At 41.0% G+C, this 26493-nt stretch overlaps 1 protein-coding gene across 1 annotated transcript in view; it reads left to right on the top strand.

Moving 5' to 3' along the window:
• Positions 1-26493, top strand: part of zranb3 (zinc finger, RAN-binding domain containing 3) — a 314618-nt gene that overhangs the window by 72824 nt on the left and 215301 nt on the right. The window contains exons 6-7 of the mRNA XM_055166955.1: positions 3273-3358; positions 14839-15010. Coding sequence (XP_055022930.1) covers positions 3273-3358; positions 14839-15010 — 258 coding nt within the window. The remainder of the gene's footprint in view (positions 1-3272; positions 3359-14838; positions 15011-26493) is intronic.

The raw sequence follows: 26493 nt of genomic DNA, 5'->3' as shown, positions 1-26493 counted from the left end.
ACTGAACCAGGACTAAACTAGGGTTAGACCATGACTAAACCAGGACTAAACCGTTTTTAATGCTGGTCTGGTCCCCTTCTCAGTCTCTGTCTCAGTCCTGGTCTGGTCCTAGTCTAGTCCTGGTCTCAGTCCCGGTCTGGTCCCGGTCTCAGTCCTGGTCTCAATCACAGGCTGATCCTGGTCAGGTCTATGTCACAGTCCTGGTCTCAGTCCCAGTCTCAGTCCTGGTCTCAGTCCCAGTCTCAGTCCTGGTCTCAGTCTCTGTCTCAGTCCTGGTCTGGTATTAGTCTAGTCCCTATCTCAGTCCCAGTCAGATCCCAGTCTAGTCCTGGTCTCAGTCCCGGTCTGGTCCCGGTCTGGTCCCGGTCTCAGTCCTGGTCTCAATCACAGGCTGATCCTGGTCAGGTCCATGTCTCACTCCTGGTCTCTGTCCTGGTCTCTGTCCCGGTCTCAGTCCCGGTCTCAGTCCCGGTCTCAGTCCCGGTCTCATTCCTGGTCCTGTTACTGGTCTCAGTCCCGGTTTCAGTCCTGGTCCTGTTCCCGGTCTGGTTATGGACTCAGTTCTGGTGTGGTCCTGGTCAAAGTCCTGGACTCAGCCCCAGTCTGGTTATGGTTTGGTCTGGTCTGGTCCTGGACCTGGTTCAGTCCTGGTTCAGTTCATATGCGGCGCAAAATCCCAGCATCACAGTTTAAGTCACATAAACAGGAAACGGCCTTTATCCTTTTTATTTTTCATTTAAACACAAAATCAAAAACTGAAAAAACAAATCATTATCTGTTTTTTCATTTTGATTCTGGAGACAAATAATGAAGAAAATTGTTGTTTTTTTTGTTTTCTTATTAGATTTTATTTTGAAAAACAAATGAACGAACGACACAGTGATTCTTTTCTGTCGTCTTTTCTTTGCATCGGGAGCGCGCTTGTACTTCTGTGTAGATCTGACCCTGAACCGTAAAGCAGCCTTGAGCTTTTCTCCTACACTTTTACATTATGAGGTTTATAGACTGACGCGTGATTGTGTGTTCTCCGTGAAGGTGATGAGCCATAGGAGCCCAAAGGCGTTTCCAAAATTAGCCCGGGCCCTCGGTGAGAGCTCTGTCCTCAAATCAAGTTCATTTAATTCAATATATGCAAGACAAAGACGGACAAGTGTAGAGTTATAAAACGTACAGTATGTTTGCAAAGTCATCACAATATTAATATAGACCTGGGGAATGTATGGATTTACTGATAATATTGTGAAAGCTGTTTTGAAGATGAACTCAATTTGAATCATTGAGAAAAAACTTGATCCGATGGTAAATATGGAAGAAAATGGTAAAAATGGAAGAAAATGGTAAAAATGGAAGAAAATGGTAAATAATAACATTTTGGGGATTTTTCACAGTCACAATTTTAATATAATAAAGCACACGTGTCAAACATGCGGCCCGGGGGCCAGATCCGGCCCTCCCCAAGACCTTTAATCTGGCCCTCGGCTGATTTTCTACTAAAATATTTCAATTATATTTTCTATTAAAATCTTGCTAATTTTCTGTGGTGTTTATCATATCAGTGTCTCCAGTGTCTCTGTACGTGGCCCCTCCCACCAGAGCAGCACAAATGAAGACTTGTCCTCTTTCCAAACGCTCTTAAAGGACGATCGTTTTGACTGTTGACCATGATTCACCCTCATCATCAGAAAAATGTCCAACATGAGAAAAAGTGGAGCCGAGTGCAGGATTTTCCAAGAAAAAGTTAAAAAAGTTAATGTTAAAACATTGTGTAACTTGAAATTGCATTTTTTTTTTTTTAGTTTCAGGTTGTTCATAATATTATAATATTTGGTAAAAGAAAGAGTTTATCAATTAAAAAAAGATTTCTGTAATAGATTTGCGTTTCTCTGCACAAATATTTGAACTTCTTGTTATTTTTGGGGTTTATATGACATGAGTTTTCTGATCCGGCCCCTTTGGGATCAAAGTCGGTTGGATACGGCCCCCGGACCAAAATGAGTTTGACACCCCTGTAATAAAGCATTTCTGTGGTTATGGATTTACTGATAATATTGTGAATGCTGTTTTAAAGACATGCACAATTTGAATATCGAATAAACTGTTTATAAAATATAAAAATTCTGAAAAACGAGAAATTCTTGGACTTTTGTTTCTTAACCTATGGATAAAGTAACATTTGTGCAGATGTGTGGGTAATTTTATAATATATTGTTTAATAGGAATGTAACAATAACTAAAAATATTGTGATATCGTATCGTCAGAATTCTCACAATAACATCGTAGTCCATCAAAATATATCGAATTGCAAGGTTTTTTCACTTAAAACAGGCATGTCCAAACTATGGCCCGTGGACCAAATGCGGCCCTCAGACAAATTTTTCTTGGCCCTCAGGCTGAAAACTTAACTTTTTATTCTAAGTTTTTTTTTTTTTAAATCTACCTTCATAAAGCGAATATTTAACATTTAGTGTGTGGTTTTAAGGATAGTAGCATGAATAAAGGACTGATGGTTCATTCTAACCTGTTAAATATGCACAAATTTCAATTATTCACTGTACTGAGCACCAGTCTACTGCCCTCGATCGGCCCTCCGCTTCATCTGTGTTTAGAAATGTGGCTCTTAATGAAAATAGTTTGGACACCCCTGACTTAAAAGTATAAAAAAAAGAGGGAACTGCACAGGCCATGATCCTTTACTTACTTTACTACATAATAAAATAACAGTTTTTAAGCACTTTAAATCTTACTGCTTTGGAATACGGCAATAATGATTCACACTGAAGTCAAGGTCAAGGTATTTAAAAATGAAAAAAAAAAAATAAATAACGTATATACAATTCTGTTAATCCCTTCAGGATATTGCAATAATTATCGTATCGTGAGACACATCATGACAATATCGTACCGTGAGATTTGGATATTGTTACATCCTTATTATTTATTGCTGATTGTTGCTATTGGAAAACTAAAATTATATCAGGAAAAAGAAAAAAAAAAGAAGTTTTAAATTTTTGACAAATATATGGGAAAAATTAACAGTAAACGTATTTATTTACTGCATAACCACAGCTCGCTCTCTGATTTTTGAGCTCCCTAGGCCTATTTTAAGAAAAAAAAAGTGTCTGTGATCATCCCAGAAGGTTATTTCTCTGTTATGGTTCAGAGTGAGAGGAGGGAATGAATAGGCGAGGTTAACTCTTCAAACTAAACATGTTTTTTACTCGTGGTTCAAACTCGTGTACAGTCCTTTTTAACCTGATTTCTTTTTCCACAGCTGTTCATGCAGATCGACGCTCTCTACCCCAAGAGATTCGGCACGTGGTCTGACTACGCCAAGAGATACTGCAACGCCCACTACAGGTACACCAAACATAAGGACAAAAGGACTATTACAACTACTACTATTTCTACTACTACTCATACAAAATAAACCAAAGTATTAGGGATGTAACAATAACCGAAATATCGTGATATCAGTATCGTCAAAGTTCTCACAATAATATCGTGGACCATCACAATATATCGAATTACAAGTTTGTTTGCTTAAATGAAGAGTTATGGTGCAGCGAAAGAGAAAAAAAGACGAAGGGAACTACATAGACCATGATCCTTTGCTCCATTTCAGTGTAAACTACAAGAAATAACAGTTCTAAACACTTTTAAGTTGTAGTTTTTTGGATTACGTCTTGTCATTAACAGTTTTAGCTGTTTAGTCTCCACAAAATATCGCAATAAATATCGTACCGTGAGATGTATATCGTGAAAATATCGTAAGAGATTTGGATATTGTTACATCTCTAATCGTGAGCTTTCCCACAATATCGCAATACTATATTTTGATACTAGTAAGGATACAACTTTACAATCTTTTTTTTTTTTAATGTATTTTTTAGCATTAGATTTTTTTACCCAACTCAAAAATATAGTTATTTGTGATGTAACGTTATTCCAAAAATAATAACGAAAGCTCACATTTTGTTATTTATACAGTATGTGACTTATTTATTTAGAGTATCGATACTAGTTTTAGTATTAATTTGAATCTAGGTATTGATATTTTGGCACGTTCTTGTACTGCTAGTACTTCTACAAACTTATTTTTATTTTAGTTAAATTTTTTGCTTGAAGAAATAACTAGGGCTGTAACGATATCCAAATGTCTCGGTACGATATTATCACGATACGCATCTCACGATACGATATTTATTGCGATATTTTGGAGACGGGACACTTTTTTGATTTTAAAATACCTTGACAAGATTTTTGTGTGAATTATTTCCGTGATAATCCCAAGAATTCAAGTAAAAAACATATATATTCATGTTGTTTGAGCTGAAATGCATCATGGGATATGTAGTTTTCAATGTTTATAAGCTGTTACTGTTATAAAACGATGCATTTAAGCAAAGGAGTTCCTGATTCGATATTATTGTGAGACTTCTGACGATACGATATCACGATATTTTGGTAGTTTTTTGTTTTTTGACTTTTTTTGCAATAAAACGCTTTTGAAACCTGTACACTAGTCACATTTGAGCATGATTCGACAAAAGTTTGGCTGTGTTTTCCTGTGATTTAAAACCGTCTCTACACTCCCACAAAAATAAAAATTACAAATAGTTAAAAATATTGCCTTTCTCGTTTCCCCGTTCAGCGTTCACACGACGAGAGACTGTGACCACACCAACAGTTGGACCAAACACGGTGTAAAAGCAGCTAGACTGAAAACATCTCACCTCAGCTTTCATTTGCACTTTTTCCTCCGAGAATCTGCACCCATTAAACACGTGTCCTGGTTTGGTCCCGGTTTTAGCTCAGTGTCCTGATATAGACCTGGTTTGGTCCTGTTTTAGTCCTGGTTTAGTCCTTTTCTAGTTCTGCTGGTTTAGTCCTGGTCCAATTGTGGTTTATACATGATTTAGTAATGATTTAGTCCTGGTTTGGTCCTGATTTAGTCCTGGTTTAGTCTTGGTCTAACCCTGGTTTGGTCTTGGTTTTACCCTGGTTTAATCCTGGTCTAGTCCTAGTCTATTCCTGGTTTAGTTCCTGGTGTAGTCCTGGTTTAATCCTGGTCCAGGCATGGTCTAAGCCGAGTTTAGTCGTGGTTTAGTCCTTTTCTAGTGCTGCTGGTTTAATCCTGGTTTAGACCTTGTTTAGTCCTGGTTTGATCCTGGGTTTGTCCTGGTTTAGCCTTGATCTAGTCTAGTCGTGGTTTAGTCCTTTTCTAGTGCTGCTGGTTTATTCCTGGTTTAGACCTGATTTAGTCCTGGTTTAGTCCTTTTTTAGTGCTGCTGGTTTAGTCTTGGTTTAGCCCTGGTTTAGACCTGATTTAGTCTTAGTTTAATCCTGGTTTAGACCTGATTTAATCCTGGTTTATTCCTGGTTTAGACCTGATTTAGTCCTGGTTTAGTCCCTTTCTAGTCCTGATTTAGTCCTGGTTTAGTCTTTGTCTAACCCTGGTTTGGTCTTGGTCTTACCCTGGTTTAATCGTGGTCTAGTCCTAGTCTAGTCCTGATCGAGGTCAAGTGTAGTTCCTGGTTTAGTCCTTTTCTAGTTCTGCTACTTTAGTCCTGGTCTAGTTGTGGTTTAGATGTGATTTAATCCTAGTTTAGACCTGATTTAGTCCTGCTTTAGACCTGATTTAGTCCTGGTTTAGACCTGATTTAGTCCTGGTTTAGACCTGATTTAGTCCTGGTTTAGACCTGATTTAGTCCTGGTTTAGACCTGATTTAGTCCTGGTTTAATCCTGGTCTACTCAGGGTCTAACCCTAGTTTAGTCCTGGTTTAGTCCTTTTCTAGTGCTGCTGGTTTAATCCTGGTTTAGACCTTGTTTAGTCCTGGTTTGATCCTGGGTTTGTCCTGGTTTAGCCTTGATCTAGTCTAGTCCTGGTTTAGTCCTAGTCTAGCCCTGGTCTAGGCCAAGTTTAGTTCCTGCTTTAGTCCTGCTTTAGTCCTAGTTTAGTCCTAGTTCTGCTGGTTTAGTCCTGGTCTAGTTGTGGTTTAGATGTGATTTAGGCCTGGTTTAGTTCTGGTTTAGTCCCGGTCAAGTCCTAGATTAATCCTGGTCTAGTCATGGTCTAACCCTAGTTTAGTCCTGGTCTAGTCCTAGTCTAGTGCTGGTCTAAGACAAGTTTAGTTCCTGGTTTAATCCTGGTTTAGTCCTTTTCTAGTTCTGCTGGTTTAGTCCTGGTCTAGTTCTGGTTTACATACGATTTAGTCCTGATTTAGTCCTGGATTAGTCTTGGTTTAGTCCTTTTCTAGAGCTGCTGGTTTAGTCTTGGTTTAGCCCTGGTTTAGACCTGATTTAGTCCTGGTTTAGTCCCTTTCTAGTCCTGATTTAGTCTTTGTCTAACCCTGGTTTGGTCTTGGTCTTACCCTGGTTTAATCGTGGTCTAGTCCTAGTCTAGTCCTGATCGAGGTCAAGTGTAGTTCCTGGTTTAGTCCTTTTCTAGTTCTGCTACTTTAGTCCTGGTCTAGTTGTGGTTTATATGTGATTTAATCCTAGTTTAGACCTGATTTAGTCCTGCTTTAGACCTGATTTAGTCCTGCTTTAGACCTGATTTAGTCCTGGTTTAGACCTGATTTAGTCCTGGTTTAATCCTGGTCTACTCAGGGTCTAACCCTAGTTTAGTACTGGTTTAGTCCTTTTCTAGTGCTGCTGGTTTAATCCTGGTTTAGACCTTGTTTAGTCCTGGTTTGATCCTGGGTTTGTCCTGGTTTAGCCTTGATCTAGTCTAGTCCTGGTTTAGTCCTAGTCTAGCCCTGGTCTAGGCCAAGTTTAGTTCCTGCTTTAGTCCTGCTTTAGTCCTAGTTTAGTCCTAGTTCTGCTCGTTTAGTCCTGGTCTAGTTGTGGTTTAGATGTGATTTAGTCCTGGTTTAGGCCTGGTTTAGTTCTGGTTTAGTCCCGGTCAAGTCCTAGATTAATCCTGGTCTAGTCATGGTCTAACCCTAGTTTAGTCCTGGTCTAGTCCTAGTCTAGTGCTGGTCTAAGACAAGTCTAGTTCCTGGTTTAGTTCCTGGTTTAGTCCTGCTTTAGTCTTTTTCTAGTTCTGCTGGTTTAGTCCTGGTCTAGTTCTGGTTTAGATACGATTTAGTCCTGGTTTAGACCTGGTTTAGTCCTGGTTTAGTCCTTTTCTAGAGCTGCTGGTTTAGACCTGATTTAGTCCTGGTTTAGACCTGATTTATTCCTGGTTTAATCCCGGTCTAGTCATGGTTTAGTTGTGGTTTAGTCTTGATCTTACCCTAGTTTAGTCCTGGTTTAGCCCTGGTTTAGTCCTGTTTTAGTCCTGTTTTAGTTCTGTTTTATTCCTGGTTTAGTCCTGTTTTAGTCCTGGTTTAGCCCTGGTTTAGTCCTGTTTTAGTCCTGGTTTAGTCCTGGTTTAGTCCTGGTTTAGTCCTGTTTAGTTTAGTCCTGGTTTAGTCCTGGTTTAGTCCTGGTTTAGTCCTGTTTTAGTCCTGGTTTAGTCCTGCCTGGTTTAGTCCTGGTTTAGTCCTGGTTTAGTCCTTTAGTTCTGTTTAGTTCTGTTTATTCCTGTTTTAGTCCTGGTTTAGCCCTGGTTTAGTCCTGTTTTAGTTCCTGGTTTAGTCCTGGTTTAGTCCTGTTTTAGTCCTGTTTTAGTCCTTGGTTTAGTCCTGGTTTAGCCCTGGTTTAGTCCTGTTTTAGTCCTGTTTTAGTCCTGTTTAGTCCTGGTTTTAGTCCTGTTTTAGTTCTGTTTTAGTTCTGTTTTAGTCCTGGTTTAGTCCTGGTTTAGCCCTGGTTTAGTCCTGGTTTAGTCCTGGTTTAGTTCCTGTTTAGTTCTGTTTTAGTTTGTTTTATTCCTGGTTTAGTCCTGGTTTAGTCCCTGGTTTAGTCCTGGTTTAGTCCTGGTTTTAGTCCTGTTTTAGTTCCTGTTTTAGTTCTGTTTTAGTTCCTGGTTTAGTCCTGGTTTAGTCCTGTTTTAGTCCTGGTTTAGTCCTGGTTTTAGTCCTGTTTTATTCCTGTTTTAGTCCTGTTTTAGTCCGATTTTAGTCCTTGGTTTAGCCCTGTTTTAGTCCTGTTTAGTCCTGTTTTAGTCCTGGTTTAGTCCTGGTTTAGTCCTGGTTTAGTCCTGTTTTAGTCCTGGTGTAGTCCTGGTCTAGATCCAGGTCTTAATGTGGTTTAAGTTTCCTGTTTTTGTTAATCACCTGTGCATAATAATAAAGTGAACAGTAACAGTTGGTGTTTCTCTACCGTCTCTTCACCTCGGCGACTCATGTTGAGGTTTTACTGAGCGGCTCTGTGGGGACGGCCGCTCTCCTGTACCTGACTGTAAATAACCGACGCACTTTTCTCTTCGGCGTCCAGAGGAGAGACGGCGCCAGGCCCGGAGTCTCGGTGCCAGCTTCTCCTCGCTGATCAGTCGCACGTGTGAAGAGAAACATCAAACAGTCGGGTTTGGGCGTCCATCAAAGTCCAGCGCTCGGGCGGAGACGGGATCCAGTTTCTCAGTGTTTCAACAGAGAGACAGGCTCGAATAAACCAGGACTAAACCAGGACTAAACCAGGACTAAACCAGGACTAAAACAGGACTAAACCAGGACTAAACCAGGACTAAACCAGGACTAAAACAGGACTAAACACTAGGACTAAAACAGGACTAAACCAGGGCTAAAACAGGACTAAAACAGGACTAAAACAGGACTAAACAGGACTAAACCAGGACTAAAACAGGACTAAAACAGGACTAAAAAAAAACAGGACTAAACCAGGGCTAAAAACAGGACTAAACCAGGACTAAAACTAGGACTAAACCAGGACTAAAACAGGACTAAACCAGGACTAAAACCAGGACTAAAACAGGACTAAAACAGGACTAAACAGGACAGGACTAAAACAGGACTAAAACCAGGACTAAACCAGGACTAAACCAGGGGACTAAACCAGGACTAAACCAGGACTAAACCAGGACTAAACCAGGACTAAACAGGACAAAACAGGACTAAAACAGGACTAAAACAGGACAAAACGGACTAAACCAGGACTAAAACAGGACTAAACCAGGACTAAACTGCTTCTAACACAGATCTGATCTTGCACTGAACCATCATTAAACTGATCAATATGACTGGGAAGAGCCTCCAGGTCTTAATGGAGGTGCTTCTGACCCAGATGTTTGTTGCACAGTTTTATTCTCAAAATCACAAAAAATAGGTCTGAACCAGAATAAATTTAACACTAAACCAAGGTTAAAGCGAAGGTCCAAACTAACTCCAAACCAAAAATGTAACTGTTTAACTGTCTTTAACTGTTATAAACTAAACAAAAAATATATATAAAAATGAAATGCACAAAAACTAGTCCCGACTTTCTCGTCTCTAGGGAGATATTATTAATATGCCTGAAATGTTCCTCAGTATGACATTCACTTCCATCCATCTCCATGTGTACACAAGTGTGTGATGCCACTATAGGCCGAGTTACAAGTCAGATCTGTGGAGAGGCAAACCTGCTGACAGTAAGAATACAGTTCTTCAAAGTAATAAAAAGACAGGACTAAACTAGGGTTAAACCTGAACTAAAACAGGACTAAACCACCAGGGCTAAACCAGGGCTAAACCAGGACTAAAACAGGACTAAACCAAAACTAAACCAGGGCTAAACCAGGACTAAACCTGGACTAACCCAGGGATAAGCCAGGATTAAACCAGGACTAAACAAAGACTAAACCAGGCCTAAACTAGAACTTAACCAGAACTAAACCAGGACTAAACCAGCAGCATCAGAAAAGGACAAAACCAGGTCTAAACTAGGGCTAAACCTGGACTAAACAAAGACTAAATCAGGACAAAACCAGGACTAAACCAAGGCTAAACCAGGACAAAACCAGGACTAAACCAAGGCTAAACCAGGACAAAACCAGGACTAAACCAAGACTAAATCAGGAATAAACCAGGGCTAAACCAGGATTAAATCAGGACTAAACCAGGACTAAACTAGAACTAAACCAGTGCTAAACCAGGACAAAACCAGGACTACACCAGGACTAAACCAGGACTAAACCAGGACAAAACCAGGACTAAACCAGGACTAAACCAAGACTAAATCAGGACTAAACCAGGGCTAAACCAGGATTAAACCAGGACTAAACCAGGACTAAACCAGACTAAACCAGGACTAAACCAGGACTAAACCAGGACTAAACCAGGTGTATACTTTTCTATGCATGACTAAACCCGAACGAAGTAATAAAAACCCAGATAATTAAATAAGTACAAGATAAATCAGTCTAATACCGTATGGTGGAACATTTCAAGCAAAGCACCGCCATCTCCATAGAGACGAGACCACGGCAGGTCCCAGCCCCGGAGCAGTCAGGTCAGACCGGTACGGCTCATTCAGCTCTAAACCTTATTTTCAGCGCGACTTGAATGGCTTAAATTTGATTCTGAACTCTCCAGCAACACTCGAGTGTGAATAATCCTGGCAGAGTCTTGTTAAGTTTGCGCTGGGCCAACATGGACCATAACCAGGCTTTGTTTAGCTCGCCAGTTCTATTCTAAACTGGATCTGGCTGATGAGCTGCGAAAGTTTGAGCGGCGGAGTTTTCAGCCGATAAAGTTGCTTCGGCGGCCATTAAGACTCGAGACTGAGACACAATAGGTCCTCACTCCGGAAAGTGCCCCCGAGCGAAAACCAGAAACCAGCAGAGGGAGAGGAGAGGAGGAGGAGAGGAAGGAGAGGGAGGAAAGAGAGGGAGTGGTGGAGGAGAGAGATGGGGAGATGGAGATGGAGAGAGAAAGAGAGAGAGAGACGGAGAGAGGAAGAGGTGGAGGAGAGAGAAGAGAGGAGGAGAGAGGAGGAGAGAGAGAGAAAGAGGTGGAGGAGAGACGGAGAGAGGAAGAGGTGGAGGAGAGAGGGAGAGAGGAGGAGAGAGGAGAGAGAGAGAGAGAGAGAAGAGGAGAGAGGAGGAGAGAGGAAGAGAGAGGGAGAGAGGAGAGAGAGAGAGGAGAGAGGAGAGGAGTGGAGAGAGAGAGGAGAGAGAGAGAGAGAGAGAGAGGAGAGAGAGAGGAGGAGAGAGGAGGAGAGAGGAGGAGGAGGTGGAGGAGAGAGGGAGAGAGGAGAGAGAGGAGAGGAGAGAGGGAGAGGGAGAGAGGAGGAGAGAGGAGAGAGGAGAGAGGAGAGAGGGAAGAGAGTGGAGGAGAGACGGAGAGAGGAAGAGGAGGAGAGAGAGAGGAGAGAGGGAGAGGAGAGAGAGGGAGGAGAGAGAGAGGAGAGAGGAGAGGAGATGGAGAGAGGAGAGAGAGAGAGAGAGGGAGAGAGAGGAGGAGAGAGAGGAAGAGAGGAAGAGGAAGGAGAGGGAGGAGGAGAGAGGAGAGGAGAGGAGGAGGAGGAGAGAGAGAGAGGAGAGAGGAGAGGGAGAGAGGTGAGAGGAGAGGTGGAGGAGAGAGGAGGAGAGAGGGAAGAGGTGGAGAGAGAGAGAGGAAGAGGAAGAGAGAAGAGAGAGAGAGGGAGAGAGAGAGAGAGGTGGAGGAGAGAGGAGAGAGGAAGAGGTGGAGGAGAGAGAGAGAGGCGGAGAGAGGGAGAGAGGTGGAGAGAGAGAGAGGAGAGAGGAGAGGAGGAGGAGGAGAGACGGAGAGGTGGAGGAGAGAGGAAGAGAGAGGAGGAGGAGAGAGGAAGAGAGTGGAGAGAGAGAGAGGAGAGAGAGGAGGAGAGAGGTGGAGGAGAGAGAGAGAGAGAGAGAGAAGAAGAGGTGGAGAAGAGAGGAGAGAGAGAGAGAGGGTGGAGGAGAGAGGGAGAGAGAGAGAGAGGAGAGAGAGAGGAAAGATGGAGAAGAGAGGGAGGAGAGAGTGGAGAAGAGGAGAGAGAGGAGAGAGAGGAGGAGAGAGGGAAGAGGTGGAGAAGAGAGGAAGAGAGAGGAGGAGGAGAGAGGAAGAGGTGGAGGAGAGAGATGGGGAGATGGAGAGGGAGAGAGAGACAGACAGAGAGAGGAAGAGAGAGAGGTGGTGGAGAGAGGGAGAGAGAGGCTGAGAGAAAGGGAGGAGAAAGGTGAAGATGGAGAGAGAGAGAGAAGGAGAGGTGGATGAGAGAGAGAGAGGTGAAGGAGAGAGGGAGAGACAGGGAGAGAGGGAAGGAGAGTGACAGATGGAGAGAGGAAAAGAGAAGTGGAGGAAAGAGAGAAGGAGATGCGGAGAGGGAGGGGAGAGGTGAGAGAAGATGAGAGCGATGTGGAGAGAGGTGGAGAGAGACGGAGAGGTGAAGAGAGAGGCAGAGTGACAGGGAGAGAGAGAGAGAAGGAGAAGGAGAGTGACAGACGGAGAGAGGAGGGGAGAGAAGTGGGGAAAGAGAATGAGAGAGGGAGATGTGAAGGAGAGGGAGTAAGAGAGAGGGGGACGTGGAAGAGAGAGAGAATGAGAGGGTAAGGAGAAAAAGAGGTGGAGAGAGGAGTAGGTGGATTAGAGAGAAAGAGAGAGAGAGAGAGAGAGGGGAGGACAGAGGTGAAGATGGAGATAGAGAGAGAGACTGAGAGAAGGATGAGAGGAGGAGAGGTGGATGAAAGAGGGAAACCAGTCTGGTCCCAAGTGGGAATGTTAAAGTGTGTTTAACTATTCCAGCAGGTCATTAAAGAAGAATGTTTGTTTACTTAGACGTAGAAAAGCATCAGACACTCACAGCCTCCTGCAAATAACTGCTGGAAACGTGGGGTTAATACTGAGGAGATTTAGATCTAGGCCAGGGTTTCTCAAACTGTGGTACACGGGCTGCCTCTAGTCGTACTCTAGACCCACAAAATGTACAAAGAAGTGGACTGAGGGAGTTCGGCTCCAGTCAAATGAAGCTCATCGAGGCTTGGGGTTATAGGCGAGTTTCATTGTTGACAAAAGCGCGCGTTGCATGCTGGGAATTATTTTGGTCGGCGGCAAGAAACACTAATTCAACATGACGGACGGAGCGAGAAAACACGTAAAAGGTATTGATCCTGGTTATTTATCCACTTAACGGCAGAGGACCCAAGACCATTTGACCAGAAATTGGTCATGAAGCATCGACGGAGCCAAATCACCCTTTTCAACCCCGACAAAAGGTGAAACCAAACCAAATTTCTGGTCAGAATCGCCAACTACCTGGACAAATATTCACTTCGGTGATATCCACAATGACTTGGTGGAAACTCCTGGGCCATTCACAGCAGAAAAGATGAAAACCTCCAAGAGTCTCGATGTGTTGTTGAACTTGTTGGAGTCCACGGTTTGTTTAGGATCTTCTACGTTTGCTCTGCGGATGTTTGAAAGTCGTTTAATTCACCGTTAGTGGTTCTTTTCACTCAGAATACAAAAAAGACATTTTCCTTCTTCCGTGCTTCTATTTGTGCATCTGATAATGCAGCAGGAATTTACCATTATCGAGGATAAATACGCGAGGTTACGCACTGTGTTTGACGCTATCGTGTTTCTTGCCTCCGACCAAAATATTTCCCAGCAGCAACGCGGGCTTTTAATAACAATGACGTCAGCTGAAACTCGCCTATAAGAGTGAATTTAAAGCCGAGTTGTTTACCATATTTTCTGCACTATAAGACGCACTGTCATTAAATGAAAATGTCATTAAATTTTGGAACTTTTTTCACAAATAAACCGCACCAGACTTTAAACGAAACACAACAGTGAGATGGGTCAGTGGTTTTGTTTGTTTGGTTCGTTCACGGTGACTCTGGGCTTTGTTCAGTTGTGGCGTGTAGGGAGGGTGCTGTCTGGGGTCGCTGGATTGTCGGCGTGTTCGCAGTGACTCAGTTGTTCAATTGTGTCTAGAAGTGGCACATTGCGCTCGCTTTTTCAGTTCGTTCCTCGGTCAACTGGACAAAAGTTTTTGATTGAAAACGTTTCGCAGCTCATCTAAGAAAAAGTTTTTGTTGTTTAGCTAAAACAACGAAAAAGTCCTGGATCATGTAGCGTGGGTTAATATGAACATTTTAAGATCAAACTCTGGATTCGCACTGCAGCAGCTAAGAGAAAGGAGTGATAATTTTTCAATGTAAAGTCAATTGGAGCCAGAGTCGATGGAGCCAGAAGTGCTCCCATGCTCACTTCCTACTTGAAACGCGGCTCTCTCTATTTATATAAACAGTCTATGATCAAAATAAACCGAATGAGTGGTTCAGTTCTGTTTTAGTCCTGGTTTAGTCCTGGTTTAGGTTTAGTCCTGGTTTAGTCCTGGTTTAGTCCTGGTTTTTAGACCTGGTTTAGTCCTGGTTTAGTCCTGGTTTAGTCCTGTTTAGTCCAGGTTTAGACCTGGTTTAGTCCTGGTTTAGACCTGGTTTAGTCCTGGTTAGACCTGGTTTAGACCTGGTTAAGTCCTGGTTTAGACCTGATTTTAGACCTGTTTAGTCCTGGTTTAGAGCCTGATTTAGACCTGGTTTAGTCCTGGTTTAGTCCTGGTTTATTTAGACCTGGTTTAGTCCTGGTTTTAGAGTGTTTAGACCTGTTTAGACCTGGTTTAGTCCTGGTTTAGACCTGGTTTAGACCTGGTTTAGTCCTGGTTTAGACCTGGTTTAGACCTGGTTTAGACCTGGTTTAGACCTGGTTTAGTCCTGGTTTAGACCTGGTTTTAGTCCTGGTTTTAGACCTGGTTTAGTCCTGGTTTAGACCTGATTTAGACCTGGTTTAGTCCTGGTTTAGACCTGGTTTAGTCCTGGTTTAGACCTGGTTTTAGACCTGGTTTAGTCCTGGTTTAGACCTGGTTTAGTCCTGGTTTAGACCTGATTTAGACCTGGTTTAGTCCTGTTTAGACCTGGTTTAGACCTGGTTTAGACCTGGTTTAGTGCAGATTTACTTTTTACCCAGGTCACATTCTCCAGCCTGATGCCGTGTGTTTGTTTTGCGCTCAGATATTTCGGCTCTCGTCGTCAGTGGGACTGCAGAGGAGCCTCGAACCTGGACCAGCTCCACAAACTGCTGAGTCAGATCATGATCCGGAGACTCAAACAGGACGTCCTCACACAGCTGCCCCCCAAAATCAGACAGAGGATCCCCTTTGACCTGCCCAAGGACGCCGCCAAGGTACACGATTACTCTACAAACATCCGTCCGTTTGGAAAGTTTACCTTATTTTTACTCGTGAATGGAGGAAGTAGGCGTTTAAAAGATAGTTTAGCAAGGTCCGATATTATGCAAAATTGATTCTTGTGAGCTTTAAACCACGTTAGAAAGTTCTTAACTAATCAAAAACATACCTGGAAGTTGTGTCTTTTCAGTTTTATTTTATTGTTTCAAAATATGGTAGAGCAACTTGTACTGTAATGTCTAGAAATCTATGATATTTGGAGTACAGTCTTATTTGAACATCTGGACTTTCTTCTACTATTAATTAGGGGTGTAAAAATATCCAAGTCTCATGATACAATATAGTCACAGTACGATATTTATTGCGAAATTATACATAATAACGAGACTGACATTATAAAATGCTTTGACCAGTCATTTGATAAAACATTTATTCTCATATTCATATCACTGACATTTTGAACAGCCTGAAAAGCCTTTGAAGTGCAAAATTCAAGTAACAACTAAAATATGTTAATAAAACTGTAGTGAGGAGTCTCGCGGAGTAAGTCCCACAGAAGCTGAACTGCATCAGCGCACAAGGAGCGAGCTGTTGTTTTCAGAGTTTATGCAAATGAGCCATGTGGTTTAAAGTTTTCTTTATGTAAAACGTAAACAAATGTGCGCAAAGCTGCATTAAACACATTATTACTCGATGTATATTTGAGTCCTCGTCGTAGGAAAAAAAAAAAAAAAAACAAAAAAAAAACAAAACTTAAACGTGATGGCATTTTATATTTCGTCTTGAGTTTAGCCACTTTTAAACCTTTGTCCACTGTGGAAAATGGTGCAAATCCCTCGCTTTATAATCTGCAAAGTATTTTGTTATTTCTTGAGTGCTGTTTTAAATGCTTCAAATATATTTTTTTGTCCCGAATTTCTGAACACATTCTTGAACATTTTCGGCGTGTCTGCTCATCAAGGTCCTTTCCCGAGGTGAACCGCACGGTGCATTGTCAGTGTTTGCACGCTGTCTGTTGTTTGTCCGTCACCTTTTCTTCTTTCTTGTTTCATGTCACAACAAAACCAAAATGCTTCTAGTCCTTATAGTTTACCGTGATATGAACCACAAGGAGCGGACTGAAAATTCAAGACACACACTTTAATACCGTGACAAGACCACGACGATACTGTGGCAATTTTACTACGACGATATTGTGATTTCGCCAATATCGTTACACCCTCCTAGTTTCAAAGTACTGTCATGTCTAGAAATCTGTTATATGTTGAGTTGAACATCTGGACTTCTTCTTTTTCTTCTAGTATTTGTTTTTATCTTAATTAGTCTGCATCTACATAGCAACAACACTGACAATTTGAAACCGGAACTCAATGTAATTTTCTACTGTGTATATAAATGTGAGAAAAATGTCCAGTTTCCAGTCAAAATATTCAAATCCAAGTCCAAATTTTTCAACAATTTATTTTAAACACGTTTTATGAAGCGCTGTAATGCAGCTGCAGTGATGTGGTGCTATACAAAAATACACTGAATTCTTAGATAAATAATTGCTACTTGATTTGCAATCGAGATTCATTTCACAGTGCATATTTTAAACACATCCAGGAGCGTTAACATTTGAGAAGAGACTAAAATATGAACTGCTAACTGAATGCAAGAATCCCAGGCATTTCAGAACATGTTTATAGAGAGTGAAAGTACAGGGTTTGCAGCTTTTACGCAGAATAAGACCCTCGTATACCTTAAACGTATATAGAGTGGTGGAGAGTGCATGAGACGGGTTTTATCAGTTTTACACCAGTTAAGTGGCAGTTTGGGAAGAAAGAAAATAAAATAAAAGTTGAAAAATACAGCACTGAGAAGCTCTACCTGCGTCATCAATATCTATATTAATATCTCCCCCGAATACAGGGACATTTTACGCACAAGGAATGCATTTTTCTGACAGTTTAAACATAAATTTTAACTAAATTAAGGTCTGTTCATATATTTGTATTTGTCTGCTGTATTTTTTGGACTGTAAGTCACACGTTTTTTTCATGGTTTGGGTGTTTCCTGCGACTTATATATTAAAAATTTAGAGGCCTTAGTCTTGTGTGTCAGTATCTGCTGCTCCTGTTCCTCCTGCACCACTGTCACTTCACTCTACTGCGCATGTCTCCTGCAGAAAGAGCCTCTGTCCTGCTGCAAGTCGTGAAATATTCAGCTGAAAACGGTAATCGAGCAGCAGAAAGAAAGTTTGGAGTGAGCGAGAAACTTGTGAGGGACTGGGAAAAAGCGGGGATGGAGAACACAGCTTCACGGTAAAACAGGAGGAGGCACCATGAAACTTTCCTGAAGTCACTGGATGGATGGACAAAGCCTGGACTTCAGAAAGACCAGAATAATTCTAACTGGACCTGATGCTGAGTCTGACGACAGCTACACAGAAGAGGAAGCGCCGCTCTGTTTACCTCCGGAGGTCGTGGAGTTGCTCAGAAGTGACACAGAGGATGAAGAATTGAATGGATTTAGTGATTTGGAGTGAGATGGAGAGTTTGTTAAACTTGTTCTGTTGTTTATGTTATAGTTTATCTGAAGAACTGTTCATATGTGACGTTAACAGTCTGTTGTTCTCTGTTCTATTGTTTTTACTAGAACTTGTCTTTCAGCATGAAACATCGATTCCTGGTCTCAGATTTTTATAAAGTAAATTTCCCCCAAGAAGTGTGATTTATAGTCCAGTGCAACTTATATGTTTTTTTTTCTTCATTTCATCACAAAATATTTTAACTGGTGCGACTTATACTCTAGAGCGACTTTTAGCCTGAAAAATACGGACTATAAAAATAACTATTGTGTAAATTAGATGAGCTTTGGGCCTTGTTGACATTACGGTTGCCAGGTAACAGTTATGGCATCATATCTACTGCACGGAAAATTATAAACTAGTTGAGATATAACGATATCCAAGTCTCTCGGTACAATATTTTCCCGATACACATCTCACGGTACGATATTTATTGCGACATTTTGTGGAGCCTGTGGAGTAAATATGCGACTTTTTCCTCTTAAAATGCCTTGACAAGACTTAATCCCAATAACTAAGACTTAAAATTGCTTAGAACTGTTATTTCTTGCAAAACGGAGCAAAGGATCATGGTCGATGTAGTTCCCTCTGTTTTTTTTACCTATTTCTGCACCATAACAATGAATTTACGCAAAGACACTTGTAATTCGATATATTGTGATCGTCCACGGTATTATTGAGAGACTTTTGACGATACGATATCACAATATTTTGGTTATTGTTATACCGCTATAAACTAGGCAAGATTATTAGTAAAATCATGAAATATTTTTGTGTTTTTTGTTTTATTTTGTAGTGCTTTATTATCCCAGCTTCGTGATCTTGTTCTTAGACTTGGTCAGGGCTGATTTAGCTGGAGGATTTTACCTATGGAGCATGTTAGGGTTTGATCTGGAGTTGTGTTTTGTTTCATTCACACAGTTCTGTTTTTAATGAGGACACAATATTATAACATAGATCAGAAAATAGCGTAACACGGCCTTTTATATTTGTCCCTTTTCCTCTGTTGGGGTCGGACTGGCTTCAGCTGCTCTTGTGCGCTCGGTGAGAGGCAGAGGAGGTGGGCGAGAGGAGACTGACTCTGTAGAGGCTAAAACAGAGCTGCACACGCCCACACGGCTAACTTGACATTTATTTTAGAGCTAGTTTGTGTGCTGTATCCACCAGAAAGCAAAGCAATACTGAGCTGCCTCATCCGGGCTCAGACTAATGTAAAGTTCATATTAAAATAACTTGCTAATGAGCCAAGACACCCAATGTTTCAGATAAGGTTACGGCCGATCTTTTAGCTGTAAACTTGATATTGTAACGAAAATATTAAAGGTCTTATATTATACAAAACTGACACTTATGAGATTTTAGTCGTGTTATAATGTTGTTCCATCCTCAAAAACAGATCTGGAGTTGTGTTTTGTTTCATTCACACATGTTTGAGATTGGCAGTTCCAGGGCTGAAATGATCCAAATGATTCTAGTGAAGGTGTATTATACTAAATAATGGGGGTGTAAGAAAAAATGTATCCAGTGATATATTGTGATACTTCATTGTACAATTCTTGAATCAATTCAAAATGCATTCGAATCGATTTAAAAAAAAATAATATTTATCACAAAAATGAATTATTGGTAACACTTTATAATAACTACACCTTATTTAGCCTTAATAAAGCATGAACAAAGACTTAATTAATAATGATTCACACTTAGTAACTACTTAATTACTACCTGAATTAGCACTTAACTTGCACTTAATTCGCCTGTGCTGTAAATAGTAACTCAATACTTCTTAATTACTCATGAACTAACCATTTGCATGTTTACAAATACATATTTAAGTTCACATTTGAGCATTTATTAATGATTAGTAAACTATGAGAGAATGATTTACTAATAATGGAATGCAATGATCATTCAGGCAGCTGTTATCTGTTAGTTAAGTCTTTCTGAGAGCTTTTCTAAAGTGAAGGCTAATTATGCTTTATTAAGCATTTGTTAAGGTTGGTCAAATTCCAGAGAAACAATAATGCAGTACTAGTAAATCATTCTCTCATGGTTTTACTAATCATTAATAAATGCTCAAATTTGTACTTAAATATACATTTACAAATGCACACACAAATGGTTAGTTCATGAGTAATTAAGTAAGAAATACTTATGAGTAACTATTTACAGCACAGGCGAATTAAGTGCAAGTTAAGTGCTAATTCAAGTAGTAATTAAGTAGTTACTAAGCGTGAATCATTGTTAATTAAGTCTTTGTTCATGCTTTATTAAGGCTAAATAAGGTGTAGTTATTATAAAGTGTTACCGAATTATTTACATTCACTGTTCTGATGATTTAAACATTTTTATAAATTATATTTCATACAGTTGTGTTCTCGTGAAGGTGCAGTTGACATAAGTACCATAACTACCTTATTTTCTGGGTAAGAAGTTGCACCGGAGTATGAGTCGCACCAGCCAAAAAATGCGTAATGAAGAAAAAAAAAACATACATAAGTCCCACTGGACAATAAGTCGCAGGACCATCCAAACCATGAAAAAAAGTGTGTCTTATAGTCAGAAAAATACGGTAATTAAAAATGACGGCAGTATATTGTCCTATGTTTGAGTATCGGCATGTATATCGAGATTTATTGACAGGCATACCATGACATGTATTGTATCGTCAGACCCAAGGCAATGCAAACCCTTACTAAATACTAATGTAGAAAATCACATTCTATTGTCTAAAGAAAGAGTTTGTTTTTATCATCATCGTATTATTGGAATCTGGCCAGGCTGGTGCCACCCAATGCCTTCGCTCAATTTCATTTCTCTCCAGCGCCAGGAATCAGAATACACTAGACGGTTTGCAAGAACGTCAGAAGTGCGAATTTGTGCACCAGCCAATCAGCGAAGAGTCATACATTTTGTGTTGGCAACAATTTCCAAGATCGAGGATTTAAAGCCGTAACAAAGAGAATGTTTGGTGAATTTTATCATGGGGAAAGACGTTATTGTTCTTCTTCCTACAGGATTTGGGAAAAGTTTAATATACCAGTTAGCCCCGTTAGCGGCGCATTACATACGTCACAACCAAATAGCAGCGATTGGTTAAATAAAAAAAGTACCCGCCTACTGTCGAGCGAACAAATTCTAATGCTGCGAGGTCAGACAGTTTCCACAAAGTGAAACCAGCTGATGAATCAGGCTAATCGGAATCAGTATTGAAATTGAAATCAAGTTTGAAATTTTAGCATTGTGACAAAACTAGTAGTAATTATAGTAAAGCTACACGGTGTAACTTTTTATCTGGGGGTCCGTCACCTGTTTTTTTCTATGGACATGTCATTGCTCTGCCTGGAATGTTCCACAGTGTGACATTAAACAGCTCTACCTTTACATTTATTCAATTACAGGTGGTTTTGTATCTCAAAAATACCTTGAAAATCAGGCATTCTGGCTGTGAGCGGCGTCGCCTCTCCACAGATCTGACCTGTAACTTGGTCTGGTTTGGTCTCCATGAAGATAGAAAGGTTTAATGCCACACTGTGAAACATTCCAGACAAAGCAATAACATCTCCACAGAAAAAATAGAAAAGCATTTGTCGGACCCTCCACCAGAAAAGTTACCACCGTATTTTGACCATTATTTTGACGATTTTGTTTACATTTGCAGATTTTCCATACATATTTTCATGCTTAGTTTTACCTTGGGCGCCAATTTTTACAGATGACAGTGAATGAAAAACCCACTGTGTTTTTAATTGACTTCATCTCAACAAACCCTAATTTGCAGATTTGCAGAAACGGCTTAACTACCACATATTTTCGATGACATCTGTTTTAAAACCGAATCGTGAATTAACAATAACGCAATCCTGGCCATTAATTTAAGTTTGTCAGAGAAGATGCATGGTGCGTAGCTAAGGATAGTGTCATTAGTTGCTTCATTGGCCAAACGGCAGCCTGTATTTTCATTAATTACGCTCATACCCCAAACATTAAGAAACCAATTTTAGAAAACAGCGTGGTTCTGTGGCGGTGAACTAATGAAGGAGCCGACGCGCCACTGGAAATGTATTCTGTTTACAGGGAACGCACATGTGAGATGAGTGCACGCTAATGAGGTATTTAAAGGTGCACCGCGGAACTTTTCGGCCTGGAGATGTCGTCAGAGGGTCAAAATTACGCAAAATTGAGGTTTAAATCATGTTTTAATGTTCCTACCTTCTCAAAAACAAACCTGGAGTTGCATTTCGTTTCGTTCTCACATTTTCGAGTAATCCTTTTTTATTAGGCAGAATGTTTTGTTTGTTTGTTCCACCTTGTGATGTCACGTAGTGGTAGTTTTCAAGTTAACAGCTCCTTTTACATTTTTGTTCAGGAGTTATTGGTAATTCCATCCAAATGATTCTAAATTTTGAGACCGCAGTAGTCGTTAAAAGTAGCGTTTTGTGTTGAATTTGGAGAAACCACTTGTAATATTAGCTGTGTTGAGCTATTTAAATCGTTCTTGTTTGATTTCTTTTTTGTAAACAGCTGCTAGTTTGTACATTTTAGCAGTAAACCTAATTTGCAGTGGGGGTTGGATAGTTTTGATTGCAACTGTAGATGAGAAAGTAGTGTCATATTAGCCCTTTAAACTTGCCAGGGACTGCAGATTGAAAGTAGCAGCAGCTGAAGCCAGTACAGATCACGTTTTCTTTTTCATAATCTGCGTGAGTCATGAATTTGGACATGGTCCCTGATAAATAAAGCACAAGTGGTGGTTTAACAAAGAAATACTGTTGCTCAAATGTATTTGGTTCTGAAAAAACACCAACATATCAGAGTATCATGTGTTGATTATGAATCGAGTATCAATCCTCAGGGACCCTGTGATTCTCAGCCGTAATCAATACCTGATCAAATGAGTATCTAGTTTCAGTATGCATTTAATTTAGTTTATTTGTTTATTTCGAGCAGATTAATGGACACAAGGAGTATACATGTATCTAGTGCACTGACTAAGGTTACGTTTACACTGTAACGTATCACTGTATCGGAAAAGATTTGCGTCCAGACACGTCGTTTCTGTGTCCGCAATCAAAGCCTTCCCAATCCACACAGTAACACGAAACCGCCTGAAATACTGGTCACATGATGAGACTGGCATCACGTCATCACGATGTCATGAGGGCGATAAGAACAAGGAAGTGGAGCACCGTGTCTGAAGTTGCAGGAGGCAACTTCGAGCCAAGGAAGATGAGAAATCCAATGTTGTTCCTCGTTTTCCATGACTTACTAGCAAGTAGTTCTAGCCCCGCTGTTTCCCGTTCGTCTCTGGTTTGTTTAAACTGTTTTCCGCAATATCCGTCACATGGCCGATGTCACGAACCCAGCGAATCAGGAAGATGCAAGTCACAGTGACGTGGTCCAATAAGGACTCAATTAGAGCTCCTACATCAGCGTATCAGCGTTTTCAGGTGTCCACACAGTCCCGGATCAGATCTGTACTCAGATGAATTCGTTGGAGTTGGCGGCACCAGATCGTTCCGCCTCTGGAGCCGTTTTCCAGTCGGATTAGTGTGAACGAACACTGCATCCACAACGAAAAGAACTCAAATATGTCCTAGTGTGGATGTGGCCTTAAAGGTGCATTGCGTAACTGTTTTGCTGGAGGGTCCCTCAAATGCTTGTTTCCATGGAGATGTTATGACTGTGTAATGTTTCATAGTATGGTATTAAATCTTTCTATCCAAACCAGACCGAGTTACAGGCCAGATCTGTGGAGAGGCGACACCACTCACAGTCAGAACACCTGTTTTTTCCAGGTATTTTTGAGCTATAAAACCACCTGTAATTGAATAAATGGTTAATGTCATACTGTGGAACATTCGAGGCGGAGCACTAACCAAAAACTTTAACTTCTTGGGTTCTTTTTAAAGACAGTGCAGTAAAGTGTATTTACCTTGTTGACATGTTTCGGCTGCTGCTGCAAGCCATCTTCAGAACTGTCACCGGTGTTGGTGGTGACGTGTCGTATATCAGCTGTTGTTACTTCCTGTAGGCGTGGTCAGACCTGATGGACCTGCAGGTCGCTCAGACTGACCACGCCTCCCGTCGCCCGGTGTCTCTGGAGGAGGGTGTCCCAGGTGTGTGAAAGGAGGAACGCTCCGTCATCACGGTTAATGCTGTCCGTGCCTCGTTTCCTGATTTCAATGTCCTCCTTGATCCAGCGTTTGAACTTGTTGTTTTCCGATCCAATGACCCGAGCCCCGTCCCAATCCATAATGTGGTTGTTCCTTTTACAGTGTCTGATATGGCGGATTTTAGGTTTTCCTGTTCTGCTTTGTCTTTTTGTGTTCTGGTGAGTCTCCCTGATGTTTCCTTTTCGCATTCCTTTTGGTGTTCCTTTTTTCGGATGTGAAATGCCCGGCCTGTTTCCCCTGTGTATGATTTATTGCATGATTTGCATTGGATTTCGTAGATGGCGTTGCATTTTTGTTCTTGTGGGATTTTGTCCTTGGGATGTACGAGTAGTTGGCGGAGTTTTGTGTCTGGTTTTACTCCAGTGCTTATGTTGCGCTTTTTTCATGGCTCTGGATGGGTTCGGTTATGCCTCTGATGTTCGGTAGTGTGACTATGTTCTTGTGGTCCTCAACAAGGTAAATACACTTCACTGCATTGTCTTTAAAAAGAACCTAAGAAGTTAAAGTATATAAGAAGACATAATGAACATCATTGGCTCACTAACCAAAAAGTTACACAGTCTACCTTTAATGTAGTGTAGTGAGCTCGAAAAGGAAGAAGAAACTTATTTAATCCCACTCTGTCTATACCACTAACTTATATATTAGCTTTTGTATCGATTCATGTCAGATTTTCAGTACTTTTTGACAACCCAAATCCCATCCGTTCTTATTAATTAAAAACGCTATACTTTTTTTTTTTTTTTTTTTTTTTTGTACAATTTTTCCAAACCTGAAATTGAACTATTCGTTTTTTCCCCCACTAGTTTTGAGCCGTCGCCGCGGTTACCTCCCAATTATACTTAGCCACTATCTGCACAATAGCCTCCATTACAGGGGCTTTTGTTTTCCAGCTTGTACGGTTCCAGCAGTAGCATCAGCAACAGCAGGAGTGCAATGGGATAACACCGCAAGATCTCGTTTTCGGCTAATTACGCACAAAGCCAGCGTTGCGAAAATGACACGACAATAAAGGGGGGGAAAAAAAATAAATAAATAAAGTGATGATGTGGGATTCCTCGCGCAATCTCCGTAAATGTTAAAACTGAGTTAATTGGGGGACTAAATATGGTCAATGCTTTTACACACTGGAGCCAATTAGACCAAGGCAAAAAGTTCATGTCACATTTTCGGGGTTTTTTTTTTTTTTTTTTTCGCTATTTCTTCCTTATCTGCAACAAGCTGAACCAGCAACCTCCACCGCTGGGATCATTTGTCTTTGGGGCGCAGACAATAAAAGCGTCTGGAGCTAGCTGGGCTTTTGAATTTATGCTTTTCACTGTTTTGGTAATGAGGGGGAAGAACGGGGAGGACGTGTCATCCCAAATGGAGTATTTTTGAGAAAGCTATCAGCGCTTTTGTTGTGAGGATAGACAACAAGCACTCAAAAGCATTCAGGCCGTAAAAGCTTTTGTACACTGTATTTCCACATCAGTTAAACCCAAAAATACCTGCGTTTGAGGACTGAACATGGCCAGTGCGAGTGCTGGGAGTAGTTTTAGTCTTAGTAGTAGAAATATAATGAGAAAATGTTTAAAAAGTGTTCGTATTAGTAATAATGAGTGTAATTTAAAGGGTCTGTATTTTCTGAACTATGTTATAATGTTGTTTCCTCGTCACAAACAGACCTGGAGTTGTGTTTTGTTTCATTTACACATTTTTAATTAACACACAAACCCTGCAGATTTAGATTCTCTAGTTCTTCTCTCAAACTGAAAACACTCGTGATGTCATGCAGTAATACAGGAAGTGCTCCACTGTGTTTTTAAACTATTTTCTAAACTGATGTTTATTGTTAACAGGTGCCGCTGTCGACTTAAGTTGACACTATGAATAAAACGACCAATTTTGCCAAATAGTGTGTCAAATTTCATTCAAGATAAACCAGGTCTAAACCAGGACTGAACCAGGTCTAAACCAGGACTAAACCAGGACTGAACCAGGACTAAACCAGGTCTGAACCAGGTCTGAACCAGGACTAAACCAGGACTGAACCAGGACTAAACCAGGTCTGAACCAGGTCTAAACCAGGACTAAACCAGGACTGAACCAGGACTAAACCAGGACTAAACCAGGTCTGAACCAGGTCTGAACCAGGACTAAACCAGGACTGAACCAGGACTAAATCAGGACTAAACTAGGACTAATACTAATACTTAATGTATTTGTGCCTGACATCACAAGAGGCGTTTTCAGGCCGACAGAGAAACGTGCCGGTGTTGGTTCCCGCACCTGATCTTGAACCAACTCACATGTTCACACCGGAAATCAGAGCGTCCAGGAACCGAAAAGTTGGTTCTCAATGGGAACCAAATAAAACTTGTTTTTTCTGAGCGAACCGTGACGACACAGAAGACGTCGGCAGGTTCATCCAGGTCACACGCGGTAAAACAAACAAACAAAGAGCAATTGAAACTATCACATATGATTACGTATGAATCAAAAGTTTTAAGTCTACAAAAACTATTACATACTGTTCGTCTCGCATGTATCTGTGTTCGTCTGATAAGATTACCTCTTTGGATTGGGCCTCGCTGCTGCCTTCTCCACAGCAGGTCGATGTTGTAGCATAGCTTGGCGCACGTAAGTTATGACTTGCATAAGTAAAAACGCTCGCTGGTGTCGATGATGTGATCCATGATTGTCATTTTCCTCCCTGTGACATCCGTTTTTCTATGGCCTTGTTTTTATTTGG

This window comes from Boleophthalmus pectinirostris, unplaced genomic scaffold, assembly GCF_026225935.1.
Source record: "Boleophthalmus pectinirostris isolate CB_2022bp ecotype Guang Dong unplaced genomic scaffold, ASM2622593v1 HiC_scaffold_11, whole genome shotgun sequence".
NCBI classification, from domain to species: Eukaryota; Metazoa; Chordata; class Actinopteri; order Gobiiformes; family Gobiidae; genus Boleophthalmus; species Boleophthalmus pectinirostris.
The sequence above is the reverse complement of the archived record's forward strand: the minus strand, read 5'-3'. Positions and strand labels throughout refer to the sequence as shown.